General features: G+C 49.3%; 1 protein-coding gene across 6 annotated transcripts in view; it reads right to left on the bottom strand.

Annotated features, from left to right (window-relative positions):
• Window positions 1–13565: 13565 nt before the first annotated feature.
• The window catches only part of RIC8B (RIC8 guanine nucleotide exchange factor B), a 93260-nt gene continuing 81475 nt past the window's right edge, over window positions 13566–25350 (bottom strand). For 3 of the 6 annotated variants that reach the window (XM_004675721.2, XM_012720497.1, XM_012720500.1), the window contains one exon: window positions 13566–16868. In XM_004675721.2, the coding sequence (XP_004675778.1) occupies window positions 16757–16868 (112 nt within the window). In that variant the 3' untranslated portion in view covers window positions 13566–16756. Of the gene's footprint in view, window positions 16869–20105; window positions 20271–22086; window positions 22264–22918; window positions 23058–25350 lie in introns of those variants that run through there. The other 3 variants (XR_001145042.1, XR_001145043.1, XM_012720498.1) reach the window with 3 other exon arrangements.

The raw sequence follows: 25350 nt of genomic DNA on the forward strand, positions 1-25350 counted from the left end.
AGAGACCGGAGGACACCAACAGGCATGTGCCGAGTTGATCAAAAGCATTAGTGCCTGCTCTGCTCTAAATGTTGTGTCCTGCCCTCGATTCTTGTGTTGAAATCCTAACTCCTGTATGGCGATTCTAGGAGGTGGGGGCTGGCGGAGAGGGCACAGTAATTAGAGCCCGGTGATGGCATTAGTGCCCTTGGAAAGGACCCCGGGCCTTCTCACTCTGTCCGTTTCTTACTGTCCTGTGAGAACACAGGAGGGCTGTGCCCGCGTGTGCTGACACGTTGCTCTCAGGCTTCCCCTCGCCAAAGAACTGTGAGAAGCAAATTGCTGTCTCTATTAAGTCACCCAGTCTTAACAGCCCAAAGACAGTCTTTTTTTTTTTTTAAAATGTTTCAAATTAGAGCAAGAATGAAAAGTAATTTTTCTGACAAAAATTAGGAAGGCCTGGGGGATGAATTGCAGCAACACTATTTTTATTTCCCCCCTTCCCTAAAGGTAGACCTAAGGGAGAGGCTTGCACAGGCCTTTGGGGTAAACTCGAGATACTCTGAGGTCCAGAGTATCCAGAAGAGCATGTGTCCTTGACCCGTGACACGAAGGACACGGTCAGAGGCGCAAAGTGGCGCCCTCCGAGGCCGGGACCCGGGTGCTCCCGCAGGCGTGAGGTCCAGGCCTCGCCAGCGTCTTGCCTGCAGTGCTGAGAAATGTAGCTGCGTTTTATAGAACTAGATACAGCGTGTGACACCACTTTGAGACCATCCAAAGGCCGATGGCCTAGAACACCAGCACCTGTCACTTGCTAGCTGTGTGGGTCCGCCTAACCCCTCTGGGCCCGTTTCACAGTTGGGTGGGGCAAGATTCATGCCCCAGAAATCTTTCTGGCAAGATCTCAGTGCTACTCATGTGTCAAACCGGTGGGTTGACCACACTTGGGGCGTGTCCACACCCCCTGCCTCAAATCCGGGTCTCATTTTTACATTCTCCCGGGTGACTCTGAAGGCTGCCAGGGCTTGAGTCGCTGGGCCTGGGCCCCTCTCTGCCTCCACCTGAGTTTCTCCATCTGTGAAGAGAGTCCTTTGGGCAGTAGCTTCGGTCTCAGTTTCCCTGATTTCTGGGCTCAGGCTTCCCTGAGGCACACAAGCAGGGCTTTGTCAGAGGAAGCAGAGATCCAAGGGAGACCCTGGTCATGGGGTCACCTGCTTTTGTGTGAAACAGGGCTGGGGTTCGGGGCCTGGGCAGACTGTTGTTGCTCATGAGAACCAGGCCTGAGGAGGGGGTACCAAGGGTGGGACTTGGCCCGGGGTGAGGGGGCACTTCTCGACCACCATGAATGGCTCAGCACTTTCTGGCACATCCTGCCTCCCAGGCACCTGCAGGCCTTTGGCAGGTGAGGAGGAGAGAGGAGAATAGGGCTTTTCTGAGCCGTTCCCAGAACAACATCTCTTGACATCTGGGGAAATGAGGGGCGGAAAAGACAAGCCACTGCATGTTCCTCCCGGCCTGTGAAAGCTTTGCTGTGGGAGGAGGCAGGAAAAGGGGTTTGTGCTGAAGTGCCACTTTCTAGCCCTACGTCCGGAGCCTAGCATGTTCCGGGCACCGTGAATGAGACCGGCTGATGCTTTGTATCAAATGTAAAGTGGCCTCTTTCACACGGCTGGCACTGGAGGCCGATGACCACTCGGGTGGGATCCAGAGCTCTCCGGGAGCTTGGCACAGTTGAGCGTGTGGCCTGAATTGGGCTCTGTGGGGTGGTGGGGACAAAATCGTAGGCTCTGAGGAGTGCCCCCCCACCCTGAGCAACAGGAGCCTCAAGACTGGAAGGGGTGAAGTCCAGCTTTTAGGCTGAGCCAGCTGCCACCTGCAGCCCAGGTCTCAGACGCAGGGACCATAGACCCACATGGTGTCGGGTGCAGAGACTGGAGGTCCTGGGCAGCCACCCCACTTCTGAGGGAACAACTGAAACGCTGAGGTTCAAATTAATGTCACATTTCTCTTGGTGACATAAACAAATTTTATTTCCAAGCTCTGCAACGATGATTGCAAACTTTTTATAAAGAGTCCAAAATTAAAGCACATCATCAAAGGAAACATTTGAGAATTCTCTTATAAGTTATAATAGTGTCACATTTCTTTGTTTTTAACAATTTACCATGCTCCGTAGGTAACATTTCAAACTTTTTTAAGATACACAATGAAGCAGTATATTTTCAAGTACAACCCAGCTATAAAGTAGAGGAATTTAAGATCAAATTTGCTTCGCACGTTAGATGTGGCAACCTAGATATAAAACAGCCTCGATCTCTCCACATGAGCTTGCTAAGAAGCGGCTCCCACATCTGGCTCCCTGGTTCCCAGGGCTGGTGACGGGGCTGCGCTCAACCTCGAGGCCTCGTTCACCTATTTGTGGCTTTTCTGAGCTGGTTCTTCTAAGCTCCTTAAAAACAGCCGGCCATGGTGCTCTGGGCTCAGCCCTACCCCACCCGAGTGTAAAGGTTCAGGCCCCAACCACTGGTCTCCTGGGATCCGGAGACAGGGATGTTTACGGGATAATGAGTTAAAATGATGGCACGGTGGGCCCTCCCCCACCTGAGTGAGGTGAGATAAGGACACAGATGACCAGATGAGCCAGTGAGAGGACAGCCACCTGCAACCGGGGAGAGAGGGCCTCGGAAGAAACCCACCCTCGCTGGTACCTTGACCTTAGACCTCTAGCTTCTAGAAACGTCAGAAAACAAATTTTTGTATGAGCTGCCTGGGCTGTGGCATCATTCCAGCAGCCGGCAGTGCAGTGCCCCTTACTGTTGAGGGAACTTGCTCGCAGACGCCCCCTCACAAAGTAGAGAGAATTTGAGTCTGCTCTGGTGCCAACCCCAAGCTTCTCCCGTGTGACTATGCGTCTGCCAGTCCAGGAAGCAGCTGGGAGCAGGGGTGGGTGTTGTCTGCAGGGTGTTAGCAGGTGGAAGGGTTCTGTGGCCAGAGGCATCGCTGGTGTCTGACACCCCATGGACATTGTTGGGGCCTCCGGAAAGGGATGAGAAAAGTGAGATAGGAAAGAGGTGGATTAGTGTTTCTGTGGTGTTTCTGCTTTTAAAGAATTATCTGTGCATACAGAACTGGGGTACAGGCCAGAGGTGCAGGGGCAGTGAGAGGATTCACCAGAGACAGAGTGGGGAGCAGAACAGGCAGATGGATGAAGCACACTGCTGAGGGGAGCAGCGGGCCGGTCAGGAGAGGTCTGCACGCCCTGTGGTCACCTCCGGGGCTGGGGATCAAACACGCACTGAGGCAGCTGCAGCCATCTTGCAGTTGCTGCGCTCTAACCCGTTGCACCCTGTTTTAATAGAGGTTCATGTGATTACCTACTCCGCCTGCATTAAAAATCAATGCCAGGAGGGTTTGGGGGCATCGCGAGGCCTCTAAGGACCACAGCTGGAAACTGCGCCGGGTCTTTCCCTACCCTGCACTTGACAGACTTGTCTGGGAGATTCTTGTTCTTCACTGTTGACTTGAGGGGTTTGTGAAGTTTCCCGTCGGTGACTCCAGATGTGGCCCCACGTCAGCCACAGTGGCGCAGCCCTGGAGCCAGGACTGACGGTGCTTGAGGCAGACTGCAGCCCTCTAGTGAGGTTATCTGGGAAAGCTTGGTTGTTTTAAGACTGTTTTCCCCCGTGGAAAAAGAATAATAACGCCCGTTTCATTTGTTATAATTATTGGAGTAACTTTGCACGGTCCAGGCAGCGTGGATAGGCTCCCTTAGGGGCTCACGTGGCCCCCCAGCACCCCTCGACCTTGGCCCCTCTGTTCTGGGCCTGCACTTCCCCCCTGCAGCCTCTGCGCTGCAGCCAGGCTCCATCCTCACCCACAAGACTGACTGTGGTTGGGGGGCAGGTGGAGGGTGGGCTGTGGCTGTGAGTGGGAGATGAAGAAGTCAGAATGAAGGGTCAGAAACTTGGGGAGCTTGTCTTCCCTGGTCCTCGGGAGCTGGGGTTTTCCCAGTTGATTCCCAGGCCTCTTTCCTGGTGCATTCCCCTTTGGTAAAGATTCAAAGAGGGGTGGAAGCCCAGGGGACCGCTGGAGGCTCCCACAGGCACACCCCAGGCCCCTAGGGTGCTGCCCGGCCTGGGGCTCATTTGCATAAGGCTTCCTGCGGCTCCTTGCTCTCCCTCCCACCTAGGGCTAGAGGGCCGGTTTCCCACAGCCAGAGGCCCCCCACCCCCACGCTTGGGCACCCCTCCTTCTGGTCTGTTCACACCCTTCTGTGTCTGTGCCCCCACACCAACACTCGTCTCAGGGCTTAATGAAGACTGGCCTTTCTCACCGGCGTGAGGCCTATCTCGTTGTGGTTTTGATTTGCGTTTCTCTCCTAGTGGTCAGGAGCATTTTTCCATCTACCCATTGATTGTCTATATGTCTTTGTTGGGAGAAGTGTTGATGAGTTCTTCTGCCCATCTTTTGGGTTGGGTTATTTTCTTTTTGTTGAGTTGTACGAGTTATTTGCATGTTTCAGATATTAGCCTGTCAGTGGATGCATGATGAAGTGTAAAACTTCTCTCCCATTTTAATGGTAGTTTCTTTTGCTGTGCAGAGTTTTTTAGTTAGATGTACTCCTATTTGTGTGTTTTTTTCTATGTTTTTTATGGTTTCATGTCTTACACGCAAGCCTCTATTTTGAATTAAGTTTTGTATATGATGTGACAGTGGTCTGGTGTCATTTTTTCCCCCACGTGGCTGTCCAATTTCCCCAACACCATTTGTTGAAGAGATTGTTTCTTTGCTATTGTATGTTCTTGCTTCCCTGGTCATAAATTAACTGTGTAAGTATGGGATTATTTCCGGGCTCTCGTTTGTATTTCTTTGATGTGTTTTTATACCATATGATCACAATTGCAACCTATTTTTAAACAAAAACTAGAAAGATGCTCCCGACTAGTAGCTGTGGTTTTCTTTGGTTGGTACACCTGGGCCTTAAATCTGCCGCCGACATTCCCATCACTGGTCTTGCCTCCTTGGTGAAGGTCTCCCACCATGTCACAGGCTGTGCTCCTTGACGAGCTGCACTAGGAGACCTTGAGCGGTAGCGCTCGGATGCACGCTTGCAGTTAAGCGGGTTTTCTGTCAGGTCTCTGAACCTTCCTCCCATTGAGTAGATTGGAGAAGGCGGCTCTCAGAACAGCATGGGGAAAGCACTGGGCTTCAGTGTTAGTGGGTCTTCCCAGTGGCCTCGGGGCTAAGGCTCAGCACTGTCACCACTATGGCCTGCCTGGATCCCAGCCCGGGAGGGACCCACAGGGCGCAGCAGACCTCTCCTGTCTCCCCCACTGCTCCCCTCAGCAGTTATTTCAGTCAACCTGCCTGTTCTGCTCCCCACTTTGTGATGTATCCTCTCACTCCTGTATCTGTTCTATACATAAATAAAAAATTTAAAGTTAGACTAGCTCAGAATGGGATCAGAGGAGTGACTTGATGACACCACTCACTCTGGGGCACAAAGTGAGATACCAACTCCCTGAGTCAGATCTTAGTGTCCAGTGCCTGTGAAAGAAGAGCTGGGCATGGAGAGGTGGCCAGTGAGGTAGGCGGGGCCCAACAGGCCCCTCTACATCTGTCTCTGTCCATGGGCCATGTGACCCTCTGGGAGAGACACCAGCCCCTGCTCCCACCTTCCACGTCTTGCCGGAGCCTCCAGGCTCACTCAGAACCCCTGCGACAGAGCTCGGGTTACCCAGGAACAGCCCCACCCCGTGCCATGGTGCCCTCAGCATTTCCCTTCGGCTTGGAGCCTCCATCCTTGTCCACCTCAAAGAGGGGCCTTTCTGGGCCTGTTGTGAAGCAGTACCCTGGGCTCCCCGCCCTGGCCATGGCCACCGCTCCTTGGGTTCTGAGTGCCCCTTGACACATGCCCTGGTGTGCAGTCCAGTAACAGCCTGCTTTAACGCTGATGCCCGCCGGCTGGTGCAGAGCTCTTGTGCCCAGAGCACGCCACTACTTCCTCCTGGAGCCTTTCCCGGGTCCTCCCTGAAGGAGCCCTACTCCGGAGCCTCCTGAAGGCAAAGGGGATGAAACCGAGCCTGGGAGGGAGAAAGAGCCCCTGGAGATGAGTCTTGACTCTTGGCAAGAGCTTCAGTCCTCGTGTTCATTAGCTGGGCAGTGAAGGCCCCCAGCTTCCTTCCGAGGCTGTTTGTGAGTCTCAAATGAAGTCAGAGACGCCAGGGCTGACGGGGTCACCTGACTGCCTCCCACTCCGAGACAGGTGCGCACCCCTCCCCCCACAATGTTTCTATCCTACAGTGATTCAGCCCCCCCCCACCACCTTTTATGTGTTTGAGTCGCCCCAAATGCAAGGCCCAAGCACCCGGCAATCTCCGGTCAGTCTGCGGGGGGGGGGGGCCCTCACACAGACGGTGCGGGGGTGGGGGTGAGGGGGGCATTGTCCCTCCGGCCGCACCACCCCCTCGCCCATGGCCACTCTGGCTCCTTTCTCCCGGGAGCTGCCTAGCTGCAGAGAAAGGCCTTTGCAACCCTTCTCTTTTCAGCCGGTCTTTATTGAATTTCACCTCCATTTTCCCCTTCCCAAATAGGGACATCATTTATCTTGGACTTTTACGTGGCGGCGCTCTCTGAGAGCCGTCTCTTTCCCCAGCTGCATTTGTTGACCCACAGTCAATCTGTTTCTCGCCTCGGTCCCCCGCCCTCCCCCCAGCAGGCCATAAAGTGTCCACAGCTGTGCCCTTTACCGCCCTCATTTTCTGTGCCCAAGCGGGATCACGGCTGACAAAAAGGGACAGTTTACAGACCTTTTTGCCTTTCACTGGGGACACCAACAGCACAAGAGAAAGCGCATCATTTTGTTGTAAGCGCTTTTTAAATGTGGGTCCCTGGCCATCGTCGGCCCCAATGGTTGAGAAAGTTCAGAGCGCACAAGCAGTCGGCTCCTGGTCATCGCGCTAGCTGAGACAGGAGGCCGAGGAGGCCGGCAGCTCTCTGCCAGCAGTGTCCCCGCCCTCCAGTGAAAAGCATGCCCGGTGGCTTAGCGCCAGGAGTGACTGCCCGCGGGCTCCCAAGGCCTCCGTTCTTTCTGCTTTTGCTTCAGGAAGCACTGAAGGAGGCTGGTGGTGCGTCCTTCAGAACAGGGCGGTGTTTCTCAGCCCTGCCGGGAGGAAACGTCTGGTATCTGCTGGAGGCCACAGCAGGCCTGCGGGAGGGCGGGGCGGCCTACGGGACAGGCGAAGCGGGAGCGCAGTGAGCAGGAGGGAGGACCAGGCGGGGTAGCTGCTTGCAGGAGACGCGGGCGCCTCTCCTCTCGGCAGAGTGCAGGTGGGGCGCTGCGGTGACAGAGTGCAGGTGGGGCGCTGCGGTGACGTAGGCATGAGGGAGAGGATGGCAACGGGTCTGAGTGAAGCGCACCCGGGGGAGGGGCGAATGGCGCCTTCCGCACTCGAGTACTCGGGCTCATTCCCTCCACCCATACCCTGCACCTGGCTCTGCGCGGAGAGGGAGCAGCGGGCTCCAGGGGAGGGTTGGCCCACCGCAGGCCGCCGGCGCCTCGTGCCCCTGCAGCGAGGCTGCACTGTACCCTCCCTAGTGCCAGCGCGAGTGCCGGGTTTGTGGTGTTCTCGCGCTTCGCGAGCACCCTGGAAACTGGAGGTGGTGCTGGGCAGCCCCCCTCCGCGAGCTTACCCAGTCCATGAAATGGGTGTATTGGGAGCCCCTCAGCGGGCCGGCTGGCAGGTGCAACCCCTGGTGAAACTCACGCCCGTGCCCTGCTCCCAGGCCCATGCCACCTCCTATATTCTTTCGGGGAGCCTCTGGGGCCGGGATGCCACGTCCGTCCTGTAGAGGGTGCGAGGCCTGTTGCGGCCGTAGCTTGCCGATTGCACGAGGGGCTTGGAAGTGCCCTGGCTGCCTGGCCGCGGCGAGGTGGGCTTCTGTGCCGAGACACTTAGATGTGAAACAAATGACATGGTGTGGAGCGACGCTCGGACAGCCGCCGCCCTAGATGGGTGTGCCCGAGAGCTCGGGCCTGGCCCTGAACTGAGGACTCTGCCTTTGCGGGCAGAGGTAGGTTCAGGACCAGCCCTGTAACTGGACCGCCTCAGCTGCTCAGCCTTGTGTCCTGTCTGCATGTGGGGATAATAGAGGTTGTGCCACCTCGTTATTCTTACCGCTCCTGCTCCTGAGAGCTTAGGGGAGTGGAGGCTGCGGATGAAGGTGCCGCTTCCTGCTCCCTCCCGGCCGCCTGCCTTCTCATGGAAGGGAAAGAATGGACTTTGCACAGGCGTCTTGAGAATCAACTGCAGTCCTGTCGGACTGCGTGGGCTGTAAGGCAGAGCACAATGGGGTCTTGGAACTCGGCATGGATCCCCCCGCCGCCAGCTCCAGCTTGTGACTCTGAACCTGAGCCTCTGAGCCTCAGTCTCTCCCTCAGTTAGAGGTAGAAGGATCCTTCTGCAGAGGTGGGCGTTAGGGGAGGCAGAGGTGGGCGTTAGGGGAGGCAGAGGTGGGCGTTAGGGGAGGCAGAGGTGGGCGTTAGGGGAGGCAGAGGTGGGCGTTAGGGGAGGCAGCATGCATGGTGAAGCCTGTCATGTGTTTGGCACTGGAGCGAGCAGCAGCCTAGGACAGAACAGGCTAGTGAGGGGGAGGGCGGAGGGAGGGAAGCTGGGTTGTTTAATGAAAGGTAACAAGACTCGAAGATTTAACTTGGGAAGACTTTCAGGGGGAGAGAGTCACTGCTAAAGTACTTCTAACCCTCCTGCTGAGTTTCCCCTTCACCGTAGTTCTCACAATGTGGATCCGGCTGTTCCCATTTGATAATGAAGATGATAATACCCTCCAGTGTTAGGATTTGCAACAAGATCCATAATCTGGTCCCTGTTCTGGCTCCGAGCTCCCAAGTCATGGGTGACCAGGTGTCTTTACTTCCCTGGTTGAGGGGCCTTTTCTAAGCGCCTAAGCTGGGGCTGGCTCGTTGCTTGGGGAACAGTGCGATGATTGGGGGGGGGGGATGGTGGGAATTTAAGCCCCACCCAACCCCACCCATCTGGGAAGGGAGAGGGGCTAGAGGTTGTGCCAAGTGGCCAGTGAGTTCATCGAATATGTGAGCGCTGCGGCCTCCCAAACAACACAAAGGGAGGGAGCCGGAGACCTGGGCGGGGCGGGTGTGGCCAGGGCGGAGCCCCTGAGTCCAGCCCCGGTCAGCGGTCAGCTCCGGCTCTAGATCCCTTTGGGCAGCCGAGTGGCCAAGCCTGGGAGGCCCTGCCCCAAGCTCTGATCTGACCGAAGGAGGGGGCGGCATGTGTAGTGTGGGCCCCTGGCGGGCACAGCTCTGTAGCTGTGCTCATCACCTGCGGCCTGATGCCGCCCTCAGGGGGAGGTGTGAGAATGGAGGGAATCAGGGGCACGTGCCTGGTGGCGGAGAGCTGCCTGTGGCCCAACAGCCCCCACGGATCTGGTGTCGAGTTGTGAGTGTGCCAGCTGTGTGAGCGGAGAGGTGAAACCCCGGCCTTTCCTACCCGCAAGCTTGGGGCAATGAACCTCTTCCTGACTTCCCCGGAAACAGCCAAGCCTCGCAGGAACGGCACCAGGAAATCCTCCCTTTGTGCAGACACAGAAAGAGCAAGAAGCCTGCAGCGACGGACTCCGGTGTCTTGAGCCTCCCGTGGCGGGCTTCCTCCCAGCCCTGTCCTGTAAGGTTTGTGATGTTTATGCTCTGGGCCCAGTAACGGTGCGCCTTCAGTGTGAGTGACCCCAGTACAGTAAGTCCTTAGTCAGCCTCATCCATCAGTTCTTGGAAATCACCACTGAAGCAAAATAACCCCCAAATCAGGACCTTAAGTAATGTTTTGGTTCTGCTTTTCTCGTCACCAGGGTGGTAAAACGACCGTGAGCAAAAGTGACATCATTTGAGCACCCACTGAATACATCGGATCACAGTGCTGCTTATCGGTTCCCGCTGCTTTATTTAACTGTATTGTCCAGCTGCAGACTCATTTGCACTATCTCTGGCGAATGCTTACGTGGTCTGCCCTACTCCAGCAATGAACTTGGGCGCTATGTCTGTACCTGAACTTGCACGACTAAGATGTACTGGGTGGGAAAACTGAGTACGGAAGCAGGCAGGACTTCAAGGCGTCTTACTTCAGTGGCGAAGCAAGACGCCCGGGGTCTCGCCTTCCTTTGGGTCTCTAGTTGGTCCTCGCAGGTGTCTAGTCCACCCTCAGCAAACTGTCCAGGCCCTGCAGCGGCACGGCCCTGCCCCCTGACGCAGAGCCCAAGCTGGTGCGAGGCGCTGCTTTAAGCCGCTGGCTGTCGGGGCAGCTTCCCTGCCGGCCGGCCGTGGCCCGGCTCCGTCAGGTTCCCTCCCCGGCTGGCTGCGCCAGGCACCCTGGCTCCATGCAACCAGGCCCAGGACTGAGCGTGTCCAGTGACGGAGACCTCATGACTTCCCCCAAATTATTCCTCTGCCTGCAGATACAATACCTGAGAGTCTGAGACTCTAAGGACTGTCCAGCCGTTGGAACACGGGCCAGAGCAGCCAGAACAGTTTTTCCCACCTTAACTTGCAAGCATTCCAAGGGTCACACCTACTTAAATTGTCACCAACCTGGACGAGTTCTGGTGAGGGAGAATTTCGGCAAGTCATTTGGAAGCTGCTCTTAGCTCACCACCCAACGGTAGCAGGAGGCTGTGTGCGTGGTCACTGAGCGTGTGGACGTCCCGCGCGGGTCCCCTCCATGGGCCCTGTGGGGACACTGCTGTCGGCCAGCCACCCGCTTGCTGGGGGCTAACAGCCAAGGGTTAGTGGCGATACGTCTTTTGAAAATGTACGTGCCCTCGTGGTATTCAGCGAGGTGAATGCCAGGTCTGCCCACTTGGGCATCCCCCACGCTCGGTCGCTTGAACTGTTAGTCACATTCTTATTTTACTAAGATTCGAGTGTGACCAGAGAATGGTTTTTTTTCTGTTGTCCAGACAACCAAGGATTTATTTTCATGACCTGTCAAGCTAGCCCAGATACTCTGACAACTGACTCCTCTCCCTCTTATCCTTGAGTCTTCCTTCCAGACAAAATTGCCTACAGCATAGGAAGCGTGTGAGCGTGTGTGCGTGTGTGCACGTAGGAGCTATGTCTGTGTGTGTGTTCCTTTCATTTGTATGTATTTTTCTTTCTTGATGTTTTCCTTTCCCCACCTCCAGTGTTTGTATACCTGTGTTTTCTCCCTCCACCCCCTCTTAACCACAGAGCACAGAGTCCTCCCTGCCTTTAATGTTCACTAGTGTTTATACATGTTTTACTTTATCAAAGAGTCTATTATTAAATGTCCAGTGTGTGACTTAGTCACTTTTTGTAATTTCCTGGTCTCCACTCGCTGTGTTTCATCTTTCCTCAGGGCTGCATAATATTCCGCCCAGTGGGTATAATACATCTTCTTGCCCCAACCTTCTGTGGGAGGTCATTTAGGCCACCTCCGCATCCTGGCAATTGTAAACAGTGTTGCTTTAGACGCTGTAGACCGTATAACTTTTTGAAGTGATGCCTTCACATTCTTTATATAGAAGCCTGATCTTAAGTTAGGGAAAGCATTCAGTCTTTTACTATTAAGTGTTACCATTAAATATGACATTGACTGTACTGTAATATGTCACCTTCATTGTATTGATAGTCTTCATCTTTTCCACTCAGTTTTTATCATAAATGGGTACAGAATCTTATCAAATACTTTAACTTTGTTGATAAAATATATTACACTGATTGGTCTTACACATCTTAAATCATCCTTGCATCTCTGTGATAAACCTGACTTGATCGTGTTGTATTTTTTATTTGATTTGCTAGTATTTTGTTGGAGATTTTTGCATTGCTATTCATCAGGGATATTGGTCTGTAATTTAATTTTCCTCTGCCACCTTTATCTGGTTTTGGTATTATGGCAATAATGGCATCATCGAATGTAAGATCGTGTTCTCTTCAATTATTAGAAAAAAATAATTGAGCAAAGCGGGCGGGCAAGTGTCTCCTTCTCTACCCCTCAGCTGGTCCAGCCCTACTTACCACTCACGTGTGGCAAGCGACAGCCGTCTGTCTGCTCTCTCGCTCTCGGTCCCCTCGCCGTCCACTGTGTGGGCCAGCCGGGTGATCTCTCTGGCTGTGTCTCAGCTGGCCTGAATTCCTTGCTTTAGTCGTGCTCCCCTGCTTGTCTGCTGTAAACACCGTGTGCCCCTGGCCACGCGCTGAGCCGGTTCCTAATGGTGGGAAGCATCTTCCTGCTCACGGGAAGCTCGCACTCAGCACAGACATCACAATGGAGCTGTCACGCGGCTGAGCCTACTGCCGCCTGCCACGCAGGCCTGGCTCAGTGGGGACAGCCCGCGTCACGTTGCATCCTTGAATGGTGGAAACCTGGTCAGTAGTTTCTGAACAAATTGTGATGAGTGGGGGCGCTTAGGAGGGGCTCTCAGACTAGCCCCCGAGTGGGGTTCTGTGACGTGTGTGGTAGAGGTGAGGGAATCAAGTGAGAAAAATGTTAACATTAGTTTCCGATTCTGTTTTCCCCACTTTAGTCTTCTCTGAATTTTTTTTTCTTCCCAATACGTAAGACTTTGTTGCATTCTCCTCAGAGCCTAAACAGTAGAGCCTGGTGTTCACAAGAACACTGGGCAGCTTCAGTGTGAATTTGGTGACTTGCTGGCTGTGTGCCTTACAGTACTTAACATCTTTATGCCTCAGCCTTCTCACCTGTAAGGTGGGAGCTATTAAGGGCATGAAGATGGAATTAGGGAAGCTCAGGCCAGTGCTTAGCGGCGTTGGGCACACTGAACTCAACGCAGGCGTACAGCTGTGACGGTCGCGCTCAACACAGAACAAGTAAAGGTCTGGGAGACCCAGTTACAGCCGGAGCCTCTGGCCCAGGCACTTCTCTGTGCTGCATTAGAAGGAAATCCGTGGTTCCAGAAGCCTCGTGGAAACCGATTTCCTCTTTAGGACAGTTTTCCCCAACCAGGTCTCGCTGAACTCAAAGAATGACTAGAGGGCGCCCCCATGGCAGGCCTGCAGGCTGCTGGAGCCTGCCGGAGCCGCACTCCACTGAGAAAGGCTGCTCGGTGCTTCTGCACGTTTGGTGTGGGACCGACATGGCGCGTCAGAGCTGTGTCCTGCTGTGCCCAGAACATCACTCCCTCCTTGTCCAGCTGTGCTCACCGCGCACCCAGCAGAGACCTGGCCTCCTTTGAGAGAACCACCCCCACCGGCCCTGCGTACCCTCCCCAGCTCTGGGGTGGGAGGTCTGGAGGGTGGCAGTGCCAGTCACTGGACTGCACGGGCGTCAACACCTCGCCCCCTTTCCGTGTTGCTCACACACGTCCTCTCACAAGCCGCTGGGACTCTTTCCAATGCCTCGCCTAGGGCCCCGCGGCACTGTGCATGCCTGGGGTGCGGCTGCCCCCTGCTCGCCCGGCTGTCTCCCGAGGTCAGCGGGGCTGGGTCAGGAGGCCCCGGTCAGGAGGGAACCCGGCGGGCTCGGCAGTGTTCGCCCAACCCACATAAGGGAGTGTCATCGAGCCGTTCATTTCTGAAGAATATTTATTGGCATGGGAAAATGCTCACAGTATGTTAAAGAAAGCAGGATACAAATCTGTAATACAGCATGATCCCAGTCTTGTAGCAAAATAAATTATATAGGCATAGAAAAACACAAGACGTAAATACACCAAAACATTACAGTGACTATCTTAAAGAGGTGGGCTTTGGGCAAGTTTTTATTTTCTGCATTTTTCCAAACTTTCCACAATGTAAGTATTATTTTTACACGGAGGGGAAGGGGGAGAATCAGAATAGGTGGTATCAGTGTGGGAGACCGAGACTGCTGAAGTACAGGGAGAGCTCCTGCTTGAACCTGGGCTGTGCCGCCTCTGTGGGGAGCGGTAGCACCCTCCTCTCTGACCCACCTCCCAGGACCACTGGGTGTGTGAAAGGGCCCAGGGCCTGTTGGTGCTCTAAGAGCAGCAGCTCAAGTGGCCTATTCTAGCACACACTCCTCATATCCTGTTTCAGAGGTCAGAGGGTGTGGACAGCGGGCGGCTGGGCGTGCTTTCCCTCCACTGCCAGCCAGTGTTGGGCAGGTGCCTGGGGGGCTTGCAGCCCTGGCTTCTGCCATGAAGGCTGCCAGGCCCTTGTCAAACTGAGTAGTGACTGAGCAAGTTTCCCATTCACAGTTAACTCCAGGTTCCCTCCCTGCCTTAGGAGTTCTTTAAACCTGTTCTGCTGAAATAATTATTGCTTAAAATGGCCTGAGAATCACAATTCTCCCAGCATTCCAGATTCCAGGAGGCACACTGCAGGCCTAGGTGAGCCACGTTGGGGGGGGGGGGGCGGGGAGGAAGGGGTGCTGGGAGTCAGGACCACTAGAGCCCCACTCTGATTTGTGTCGTGTCGGGTCATGTATGCTTTCCAGAGATGATCTCTCATGAGATGTGATGGGATTGAGGTAACACATAAAAAACCTAGCATGTAGTTAGCACTCAACAGATGTCCATTCTCTTTCTATGTGCAAGACAAGGCCATTCTCCTCTTCTCCCACAAATTGTTCCTTCAAAAGCAGAACTTCATGTCCAGTGCAGGGAAATCAAAATGAAACAGAAGTCACCGAAAATCGAAGCGCACAGCTAGTACAATAGGGCGGTTCACACACTAACTGCATCAAGCGGGCGAGATGGGGTTTCAGTAGACATGTCTCCATTTAGGAAGCAGACAGTCATGCCAAAGCTATAAAAATACTTTAAAAATGCATTTGTAGAATGAAGTAACAAAAATACTTTTCTAAACTTTTTTCACTTAATCTAAAATTATGAATTGCCAAAATTCATTCTATTTACTGTTGTTAAAACATGGGTTACCCACTTTTCCTCCAAGTATTAGTGAAACTCCTAAAATGTGTTACATTCTTCCTGTTGAGGGAGCATTCTGGATTTTTTAAAATAAATGCAGGAGTGGAACATCACTGTGAGAACTGAGTCTGTGGCCATTTGTGTTGTACCGGGTCAGGGTCTTTTTGGAAACATCGCCCTAGATGTGCCTCAAATTGTCTTGATTTTCCCATCTTCCTATTTAGTTTTCAGTTTTTTGCTGCTCTGCTTCCACCCTACCCTCCTCTTTCATCATTTCTCTTGTGGGCTTGAAAACTAGATACCTAAATGTGTTAGAAATGTATGCAAATTTTAGTAAAAAGGCAAAAAGTGATATTCTTGAGGATCTTTCCTACAACTTACAAAAATTATGTGACATCTCTTGGCAGCTAAAAGGCCTTTTAAAGCTCAATTCCTGATTTGTTGTTTTGCCAGAGAAGTGGCTTCTGGATAAAGGATCTTTCCACTGATACCCCGTGTACTTTCCCTCTCCTAAAAAGGCTCGTAGGATAAGTGAGACGGATGTAAAGCACTTTTAAAATAGCATAAACTGACAGAGTTTGGTTTAACAAATGTATCTATAAAAAAACACACACAGATGGCTAAATTGAATCAACCCCAATGTTTTATTTAAAGTTTTAAAAGGCAGTGGTTAAGCACATAATCTTATGTGTATATATGTGTGTACTTACACACACGTGTCCATCTGTATGTGCACACACATACACACATAAAAGGAAACCAACCCCTTTTCAACTGTGGCCACTGATTAGCTAGGCCCAAGGTCTATGTATGGTTCATTTTCTACTTATGACCAATTCTAAAAATAAAAATGAACAGCCTTATTAATCAGTTTAATAGTAACCATGTGTTTCTTTTTTAAATAAATAAAAGTTACCATTAAACTGATCACATGTGGTACAAAGGCAGAGCACACATACAAGCACACACACCACCCCCAATTTGTGACGTGGGAATGACCTGTATGCACAGACGGGCGCTGCGGACTCCGCACCGCAGCAGACTGCCGCGCTCCCAGCACCGGAAGCGCCCTGCACTCTGCTGAGCTGCAGGCCCTGTGCTCTCTGGCACCCAAGCGCAGACCTCAGAATGCACGCTCCCTGTGCAACGGTACAGAGGGGGTTCAGTTCTATGGTTCTAGTGTTCAGGTATTGAGGGAATAAATAGGCATGTATAGCTGCCTCAGAACTAAACCATCGTTCATGACTCGATAGGAGATATGTATTCTGAAGTTCTACATAAGCGACATGCAAACTCTGAGTGAACGAGCTTGCAGGTCTGGGCTGTGTGTGTGTTTGTATGTGCACTCCTGCATATTTTTACAAAATCGAAATGAAGAATGGGGCTAGGTTTATGGAGCAGCTGCTTGGCTTCCATTAGTCAGTCCTGATTTAAAAATGCTGGTCTAACTTGCTCGGCCCTTACGTAGGAATTCATTTCGCTTCTCCTGTGCCTTCCTGCCTGCTGAAGAGATTCAGAAAGGGCAGCTCACAAAAGTGAGAGGAAGACACTGCTAATCTGCTGCTAAGGATCTTGGCAAACAACTGCCAGCTTCAACCAGGGCTGCTCTGCAGCGTGAGGCCCTTCAGTCCCACCCCAACGAGATGGAATTACTCCTTCCTGTGTCTAGCCCCTGGCCGGCTAACCGCAGCTCGGTGTGAATGCCTCGGTATTGCAAAAACACAGGATCACCTCTTAAATATGCTGGATTCTCAATGAGTAAACCAGTTAATGTGTTTCTAGCCAAAGCAAGGGCATAAATGTTTTAGAGAAAAGATTCCCCTGGAGCTACAGAGAAAAGATGCTGATAAAAGCAATATTGAGAGTTGAGCAGGTGATGCTTTCAGTCCGTGTCGGAGCTGGTCTCTTCGATGACTGAGTACTGACTGAGTGCTTCCTCCAAAGGCGTTATTGTCCCATCAGGTTTTAGTCCCATTGGTTTAAGCAACTCCTCTCTGGAAAAAGAGAAAAGAGAGAAAAAAAACCGTATTCACCAGCATCACACACATGCCCCTCCCCCCACCCCAGCCACATCCTTTAAAAAGAAAGTCTTTAAAAACCAAAGTATTTCTCAAGCCCTGTGTGTGTAACAGGAAAGATGAAAGGGGCATGGAAAGAAAGAGGGAGATGAAAGACTGCACTCACTCAGGCCGACCTGCTAAGCCAATTAAAAGTACGAGAAGTCAAGGTCTAAATGGGCTCGGGACAAGGAGCAGGCCTCTTCTGTTTTTAATAATTCCGTTCCCCCCCCTCGTGGATTACTTTTGTTTTGGTGAAGCTGCCAAAATTTCACCTGGCCCAGTGGGCCAGGCTTAGAAGTGGGGTGTGTTACATGTGCTTTCATTCAGCAGGCTAAAGCTCGCCTCACCAATCTCTAGTGACCCACAGGTGCTTACTGATACATTTCAAATCGGCGCCTGCCCCAACCTTCTCCCTTTTCTTTCTTTCTTTCTCCTTTAAACACTATAGCTTTTGTTTGTGGCAGTTTAATTATGGGATTGACAGCCATTTTAATCTCTTCAAAGCTCCCCAACTGCCTCTTTTCAGCTAATCCAATTATATCTACTCCACAAGTTACAGCCTCATCTAAAGATGATTAATTATTGATTAAGCCAATCAAAAAGCATTAGGGAAGATTTAATCTTTTCATAGGTTCTTATTTATTACATGGAGATTATGGCAAATGTGCCTGTCGAGTTGCTAACTCCAGTCCTTCTCCCACCCCTAATGACAGCAGTGTACTTGAACAGTGGCCTCAGAGAAGCAGATGAGCTGCTTAGTTTCTCAGGGAAATGGCTAGCACCCCCTGAAAACAGGTCTCTCGCCAAGACAAGAATCCACATGAGCAGCTGTAAGACTTTGGGTTGGGACAAGGGAAATCATGTGGCCTCTCTGCCCCGTGCTGCTGCTTGCTGGCCAGCACAAAGGACTCCTTCTGGGGGGGTGGGGGGGCAGCCGCACGGCAGTGCGGTGGTGTTAGAGGCACAGTGAAGCATCCTGGGGGACGGGGAGGAGTTAAAAAGTTCAGTGGTCACTAGACAAGCCAAGAGGAGCCAAGCAGGCTCCTGGCTAGCACAAGAAGATTCCGAGAGTCTAAAACAGCTATTGAGTAACGACAGCTCAGCTGAGGCTCCAGAGTGTTATAAAGTAGGAAATGTGTTTACTGATCCAAGAAATGGTGTGAGAATCTTAGAACTTAAGGGTGACACGGACTTAGAGATCATTTAGTCCAACCCCCTCATTTAATGAAGGAGACTGAGCGTCTTACCAAGGTCACATATCTGGGCAGAGTTGGGCTGCCCTTGCGGGTTAGGTGAAGCAAAGATTCAATACAATGGAGAAGTAAGTGGTGCTGTAATAGCACCATGAGCAAAGAACCGGGTCGCTCCTCAGACGAGCAGAGACCAGACTGCCCACCTTCCGGCGCTGTGTCCCACGCCAGGTGAAGTGGGCCAGGGTGCTTCAAGAGGGGACTGCAGAGAGGGCTCGGTGTGGTCCTGTGTACTTGGCGATTTGATACTTTTGGGTTGTCAATTTTCTGTCTGCGCTCAATAAGCTGTGATGGGGGAAGATGGTGAGGGTCATGAAAAAGGGGCAGGAAGTAATGCTACAAGGCAGTTTGGGATCTAATAGCCAAGTATCTAAAGTGCCAAGCTGGGTGCTTGGGTTTTACTCCATGAAGTTTCAGGGGGGTCTGTTTCATAGGGAGAACTGTGGCAGCAGTATGGGAGACGCGTTGGAAGGGAAAGAGAGCTGGTAACAGTGGATATATCGGAGAAGAGGCAAAGCTGGAGTTCTGGGGGTGAGTCAGGAACAGAGTGGCCCGTGGCTCCCGCCTATGACCCGTGGACGGTGACACCATTCGCTGGAGGGAGAATGCAGGAGAGAGAGCAGCTGGGTGGGGGAGAGCTGAGATCTCTCGGACACGAAGCGCTTGTCCTTGCACGACAACCAGGTACAGGGGGTTAGTGAGAAGCTAGAAACAGTCTGTTTCCATTAAAATAGCTCTCTGGCTTGGCTCTGTGCTGTACATCTTGGTGAGAATTTCCTGCTTCTAACGGTTGTACTGAAGGGTTTTGTGGTACTCTGCTAATAACTGATGTAAAAGGAGGAGACAACCCACTGGGAATGAGACATTAAGGGAAAAGAGCTCCAAGGTCTGAAGAGGCTGGTGGCTGAGGGTGCACTCAAGTGGGGCAGAGGTCGAGGGCAGGGAGAGGCAGGTACAAGGGCAAGTGGCAGAGGGGACCGAGGAATTCTACCAGGAGAGCAAAGGGCTGCTAGGAGACCACCCAAGCCCCACTGCCTCTCTGGCGCAGCGCATGATAGTGGGGCGAGCTACCAACTTGTACGGAGTAGCTGGCCTTTCTCTTCCAAACCCAGGAGGACTATTTTCAAATCAAATCTATGTTTCATCTCTACTCTTCAGTGTACTTTTATAGTGGAAACACTAAAAGACATTACATAAGTTTTATGGCCAAAGCATGGGATTTTAGCTATAGAATACACTTCCTTAGATATTTTAGCTTCCACTTCCCAAACATACATCTGTAATACCCCTCTATCAACACAGAAATGCCTCTGTAGGTACAAATTTTCCTTTCCACATGGCTCTAGGCATGCCAGAACCTAGTAGCAGTGCGATAGAGTAGTAAGAACAATAAATCTATTGGATGACTTAATTCTTCCACTTAGGAATTATGTGAGCTTGGGTGAGACTCGGGGTCTCTTTCCTCATCTGTGAAATGGAGATGAGACTACTAGCTCGACCTACTCCCCAGGGATGCAATAAGGAGTAACGGTAGCAATAAAGTAGATGCAAGAGTCCTGTGAACTGTAAGGGAGCCCTAAATCTCTTATTACATGGCAGAGTGACAGATTTTTAGGCCCCGGGTTCCCACCACTCACCAGTGTGACACCTTGGGCTCTCTGAACTTCAGTCTGTCTTATAGAAATGGGATAGGAATACCCACCTCACTGTGTGGACATAAGGTCAGGTGTTCATTATACCCATAATGTGCATAGTGCAGTGGTTGGAATGTAACTGGAACCCCTAAGATGCACTTCCTAATCATACATGCTAGGGATGGTTACTCCATGCTTCTAAGGGACTCTTGGGGAGTAAACCAGGGAAGAATATGCAGAAGCAAATCAAAGACATGGTCCCTGTCCTCAAGAAGCTTTTAGTCAGTTCAGAAGATAAAACACACACACACATTAAACAATAGTAAAAGAATTACAGAACAGCAGATTAACAAGCTTGAGATGATTGACAGGCAGAGCCCTCTTTTCTTAGCTTGACAGTTTGACACACACTTATTCTACTTGCACTGTCTTTCAAGTGGAGAGTCCTTGTCCTGTTTGGGAGTGGATGAGAGAGGGTCACTTACAGATCTGTGACTGTCTTCTCTTATGGACCCCCTGCTTCCCAAATCCTCACCTTATTTCTGACCTTTGCCCTTGCTATCATTTAACAGTCCACAAATACCAAAATGAAATCTGACAGTCTCATTCCTAAAAAGCCTGTAACACTGGACTGACTTCAGAAGGTTGTTGTATCTAGATCAGCAAGATGCAGACACAGAATGAGCAGCTTTAATAGGAACCACAGGATGGTCCCCAGCCAGGCAGTGTGCATGTGGCAGGGACGGGAGGAGGCTCCTGCGGAGGTGGACTCGGGGGGGGAGGCTGGCATGGCAGTGATGGACACAGATTCATAGAGAACCCAGAAGCATTAGTCAAGCAAAGGCGCAGAAGCGAGAGTTAGTTACACAGGGATGGGCAAGCAGGCTGGCTCGGCTGAGGTAAAGGAAAAGGAAAGCTCAAAACAGATCTGGGTACAAAAGAGGATTTGAATAGAGATTTAAGAATCCTAGGCTGTGAAGTCTGGATTTGAGTAGAGAGGGCTCCATATCTTGAATATTTATTAAAAATCTCATTACAAAGTTTAAAAACTATGAGACAATATTGTTCTGACATACTCGAAAGAAAATGTATGTTTTATGCTTTATTCAATTTTCATATTCCTGTATGTCTAGCACAGTGCCTTGCAGGTAGCAGATCCTCAATTAGTGTTATTGACCTAAATTTCATTGCCATTTATATCTTGCACTTTCATAAAAGGCATGCTTTATAAATCCTATCTTTTATAGGATTCTTAATAAACCACAATCAAGAGAAAAGTGAGATCTTTGGGTCAAGATTGACTTTCATCAAGATTTAGTTAGGAAAAATATCAGCATTCTAACAAATTCTACATCATGCTTTTAGGGACTTCTTGTTCTCTACTAGAATAGGAACAACTTGAGGGCAGAGTCCATGTCTTCCTGGCTGGAATCTGAAGGACCTAATACAGAATGGGGCACACACAGTAGGTGCTCAGGCATGTTTACTGAGAGAATATAGTGCATGGATCACAGCATTAAGTGGAGAATGGTAGAGAACGATTTATTGGGAATCATTTGCATAACTTTAACTATTTCCCTGACAAATGTCATGAGGCATTCTGACAGACTAGCACATGTCAGGCACAGCCTGGAATTCTCAACCACTAATTGGAACAGACTGCTGTTACTTATACACAGGGCATCAGGATGTCTATATTCTCAGTCTGCCACTAACTGGAAAGATGTCTGTGGGCAAGTCATTGCCTTCTCTGAGCTTCAGTCTTCCCGTCTATAAAATGAAGGGGTTGGACAAGATGATCCCCAAGATTTTAAGAGTCGAAATGTTAGCCTACTGAACAATTTTGATATATTTTAATTGCTACTGGGTTTTCAAGGCACTAAACCCTAAGTCTTCGTTTCTAGTCAAGATAATGTACATCTAGGAGTCCACTACAGCATCCTACCTAATTGTTACTGGAGCTAAATGTTACTGACATATAGCAAGACCACAAATCCTCTCTGCAAAACTACCACAGATGACTTGAATGACTACAAAAGTAAATCAAAGCAATGGCAAAAGTTACCAGGAAGGACCTTAATCCAATCATGGCCCCTTAATAAATAGGCCATTTCAGGAAGAGTTACTGATCCTATATTATGAAGGTCCCAGCTAAAAAGGACTGGCTAGGTGTCAACTCTATGTACATCATGGTAAACGGAGGTACTAGATATTGAAATGTGCATTAGGGTTAAGATATTCACATAGCAACAACTCCTTCATACTTACCTTCAATGCTATACACAGGCCTTAACACAAGTTAAGACTGCCCTCGTTATCATCAAAAAGTACAGTGATGTCTACTGGATAAAGAGCCCATTCTAGGCACTGTGACAGTATCATGGCGGGCTTCTCATCTGATCAGGCATCTGGCCAGGGAAGAGATAAGCCTCCAAGAATGTTCAACTGGAACGAAACATCATTTAGAAATTTGATCTTACTAAACGATAAGGAATCATAATCTATAAGGGCTTGGCCAGGCACAAGGACACAGATAAAGCACGTCCAAGAAAAGAAACCCTAGTTTGCCCCAGCCTAGCCATTGGGACTGCTAATGGAAACCAAAAAATACTTTTAAGATTTAGGGGTGGGAGATTATGGGACATAAACCATAAAGTTTTCTGGTCTGGTGTTTTCCAGAATAAATCGTTGGATATTTTCCTGAGCCACAATTTCCCTGCAAGTATGACACACTAGAATGCCCGGGCTTATATAACTTCACAGAACCTTAGAGGTGGTTTTTTGTTGCTGTTGTTGTTTTGTTTTTTAGCGCTTCTGTTTCCTATGTAACTCATTACCCCAGAAATGACAGTGTAATATTGGGGCTCAGTCACTAAGCCAATCACACATTACAGAATAGGCCAGATTTGTATGTGTATAAAACACCTTACTTGACCTGGAAGCAAGAGAATACTCTTGCCCACGGCACATGTTTTTGTGCAGTACAAACAAAGCATTCAATTCAAGTGCACTTGTTGAAAAACAGGACATAATTAAGCAGTTGGTAAAATGCATTCTTGTTTCCCACTTGCAGATCTCCCAAGAGTCCCTTCGAATTTACCTATACGAGTTTCAGCTTCCCGCTTGCCACTTAGCTTGATAACGACTCAAAAATCATTCCCTTGTTTTCAAGGGCTCTTCTTTCTTGTCTGCTCTGTGTACTACAGGGCAGTATTGACACATGGAATTAATGACAGGGTCTGTAATGAAACAACAGTCATGCAAACACCAGTCTGCTCTTTTGATAAAACAGCATGTTAGAGACCTATTCACCTCCCTCTAATTGAGTACTGCATAATAGTTCTGATCCTTTTATGTAACATATTTTGTTCTATGCTTAGAAAAAAAAAGATGGGGGGTGGAGGGTATGAGGCATTGCTTCTTCAATCACCCCCTGATTAATTCTGTTTTTAATGAGGGTGGCTGCTATTTAGGCAGGTTCTGTCACATAGTTGTTTTGTTGACTTCTGTACAATGTATAAGAAAACCCAAGATGGGATAATTGCTAACCATTTCTTTGGCACAGGGATTCTTGCTTTATTAATGTAAGGCTAGCTTAGAAAAAGGAACCCTCACATTTTAAGTTGCCATTTCATATTTAATTCCTTTTCACTTTTGAAGGACAGATGTCTGTAAGCTAGTGTATAAAGAAAGCATTTTAATTATGCAGAGCTTTTCCAAGATGCCTGCTAGAATGGATTTTGTGATAGCCCCAAGAAAAAAGCTCCATACTCTGCTGTAATCAGGTCTGAGAGTACATCTTAATTCAAGATACAGTCCATAATCCACTAAGCTGCAATGTTTTTCTTGTATTTTTGTAAGTGTCTTTAACCCTTTCTCTCACAAAATAATACAACCTTTGTCACTGGCTGACCTGTTGATTTACATACTATGAACAGTGCCCTTGGGCACTGGCCCTAACCCTTCATCTTTTCTTGTATCTCTCATCTGGTGGCTTCCTAGCATTGATCGGTCTGGTGACCTTTCACTAAGCCATTAGCTCAATAGAGAGAAAGGGTATGGTGGTTTTTCCATAGCAAAATCGAGGTCTTCAGGTTGTATCTTTCAGAAGTGACTGTGAGAACCTTTCCTCATCCCTTACCATCATGTTTTGGGGTTGGGTACAACTGGGAAGGCAGAATAGGTAGCATAAAAATATCATTCCCAAGTACCAGGATATGACGTCTCATCCATACCATGTCTTTGATCTTTGAGGAGGTAGTAGGAAGTTGCATGCAACCCCATAGGGAAGTCATTTTTTAAAACTAGGTTTAATGTGATCACATTAAAATATGATTTGTTAGATGACCTATAATAGTTTTTCAAAATAAAAATCAGAATTTTTACTGGTTTCTTCAAAGGTTTTGTTGTTGTTAGACACTTGAGAGTTCATTTATGGGTTGAAAATGCAATACGTCCTCAAAACCTATATTGTTTTCTCAGCCAAATATGCTTACTACGTGTGCTTAAAGTTTAGAACATCACATTAAAAATAATACTGACACATTTTTTAAGAGCTGATGGCAATGGAAGACTGAGAACTGAATCCAGGATGTAATTAACCAGGTGTCTGATTTTGAGTTAGTCAATCTTTGCTCCCATTTACTCAAAATATCTTGTTCTAAAATTCCTAGGACGGTTTTAATGATCAATGGTGATTACATATATGGAAGTACTGTTTAAACTTTAAAGCACTATGTAAATATTAGTCTTTTATTATTGTTCTCATTTCTATTAGAAGATATCATGCAAGATTTTTAAAGATTTGCTACCCAACTCCAACAGCATGGTTAAGAAAATATAAAGAGGTTAAGGGATAGTGCTAGAAGGACAAATTTTAGTTTTATCTTTAAACAAAGGTGTTTTTATTTCTTGATAATTTCTCTATAGAACTTTTCTATCCTTTTCCCAAACTTGCATGAGCCAACTGATACTGCTGAATAAAGTAATAGAAACACAAATTATTACATGCTCTTCGCATCTAAAGACTTAAAAGTTAGGAGGAACTAAAAGGTGATATTATTTGATATTTCTCTTCTAGACAGAAGCCACTGCATCTAGTATGTAACTAACCAAGAGCTCCATGTAGCACGCCTACTCAAAGGTCAATGGCTCCCAACAGGCACCACACAGAAGCAGAAGGGCACCCTACTTACGGATGTCTAGCCAGTAGCAGTGGCTTCTGTAACCTAAAGATACACAAAATCAAGTTTCTCAAATAATTCCTCTCCTGCCACTTTAAGGATGTATTAATTTAATTGGATCCTTGATTCTTTAATTGAACTTCTAAGCAAGTGCTCTATTTCAATGGTATAGTAGCTCTACCAGAAATGCAATATAGCCACAAATGCAAGCCCTATATGTAATCTTAAATGCTCCAATAGTCACACAGAAAAAAGGTCAGGAAAGACAGGTTAAAAATGAATACTTTGTAATGTATGAGATTTTAACATAAAGCCATATTAAAAAAGCCATATTAAACAGTTACTGAAT

This window comes from Condylura cristata, unplaced genomic scaffold (assembly GCF_000260355.1).
Source record: "Condylura cristata isolate star-nosed mole 26May11 unplaced genomic scaffold, ConCri1.0 scaffold00004, whole genome shotgun sequence".
NCBI classification, from domain to species: Eukaryota; Metazoa; Chordata; class Mammalia; order Eulipotyphla; family Talpidae; genus Condylura; species Condylura cristata.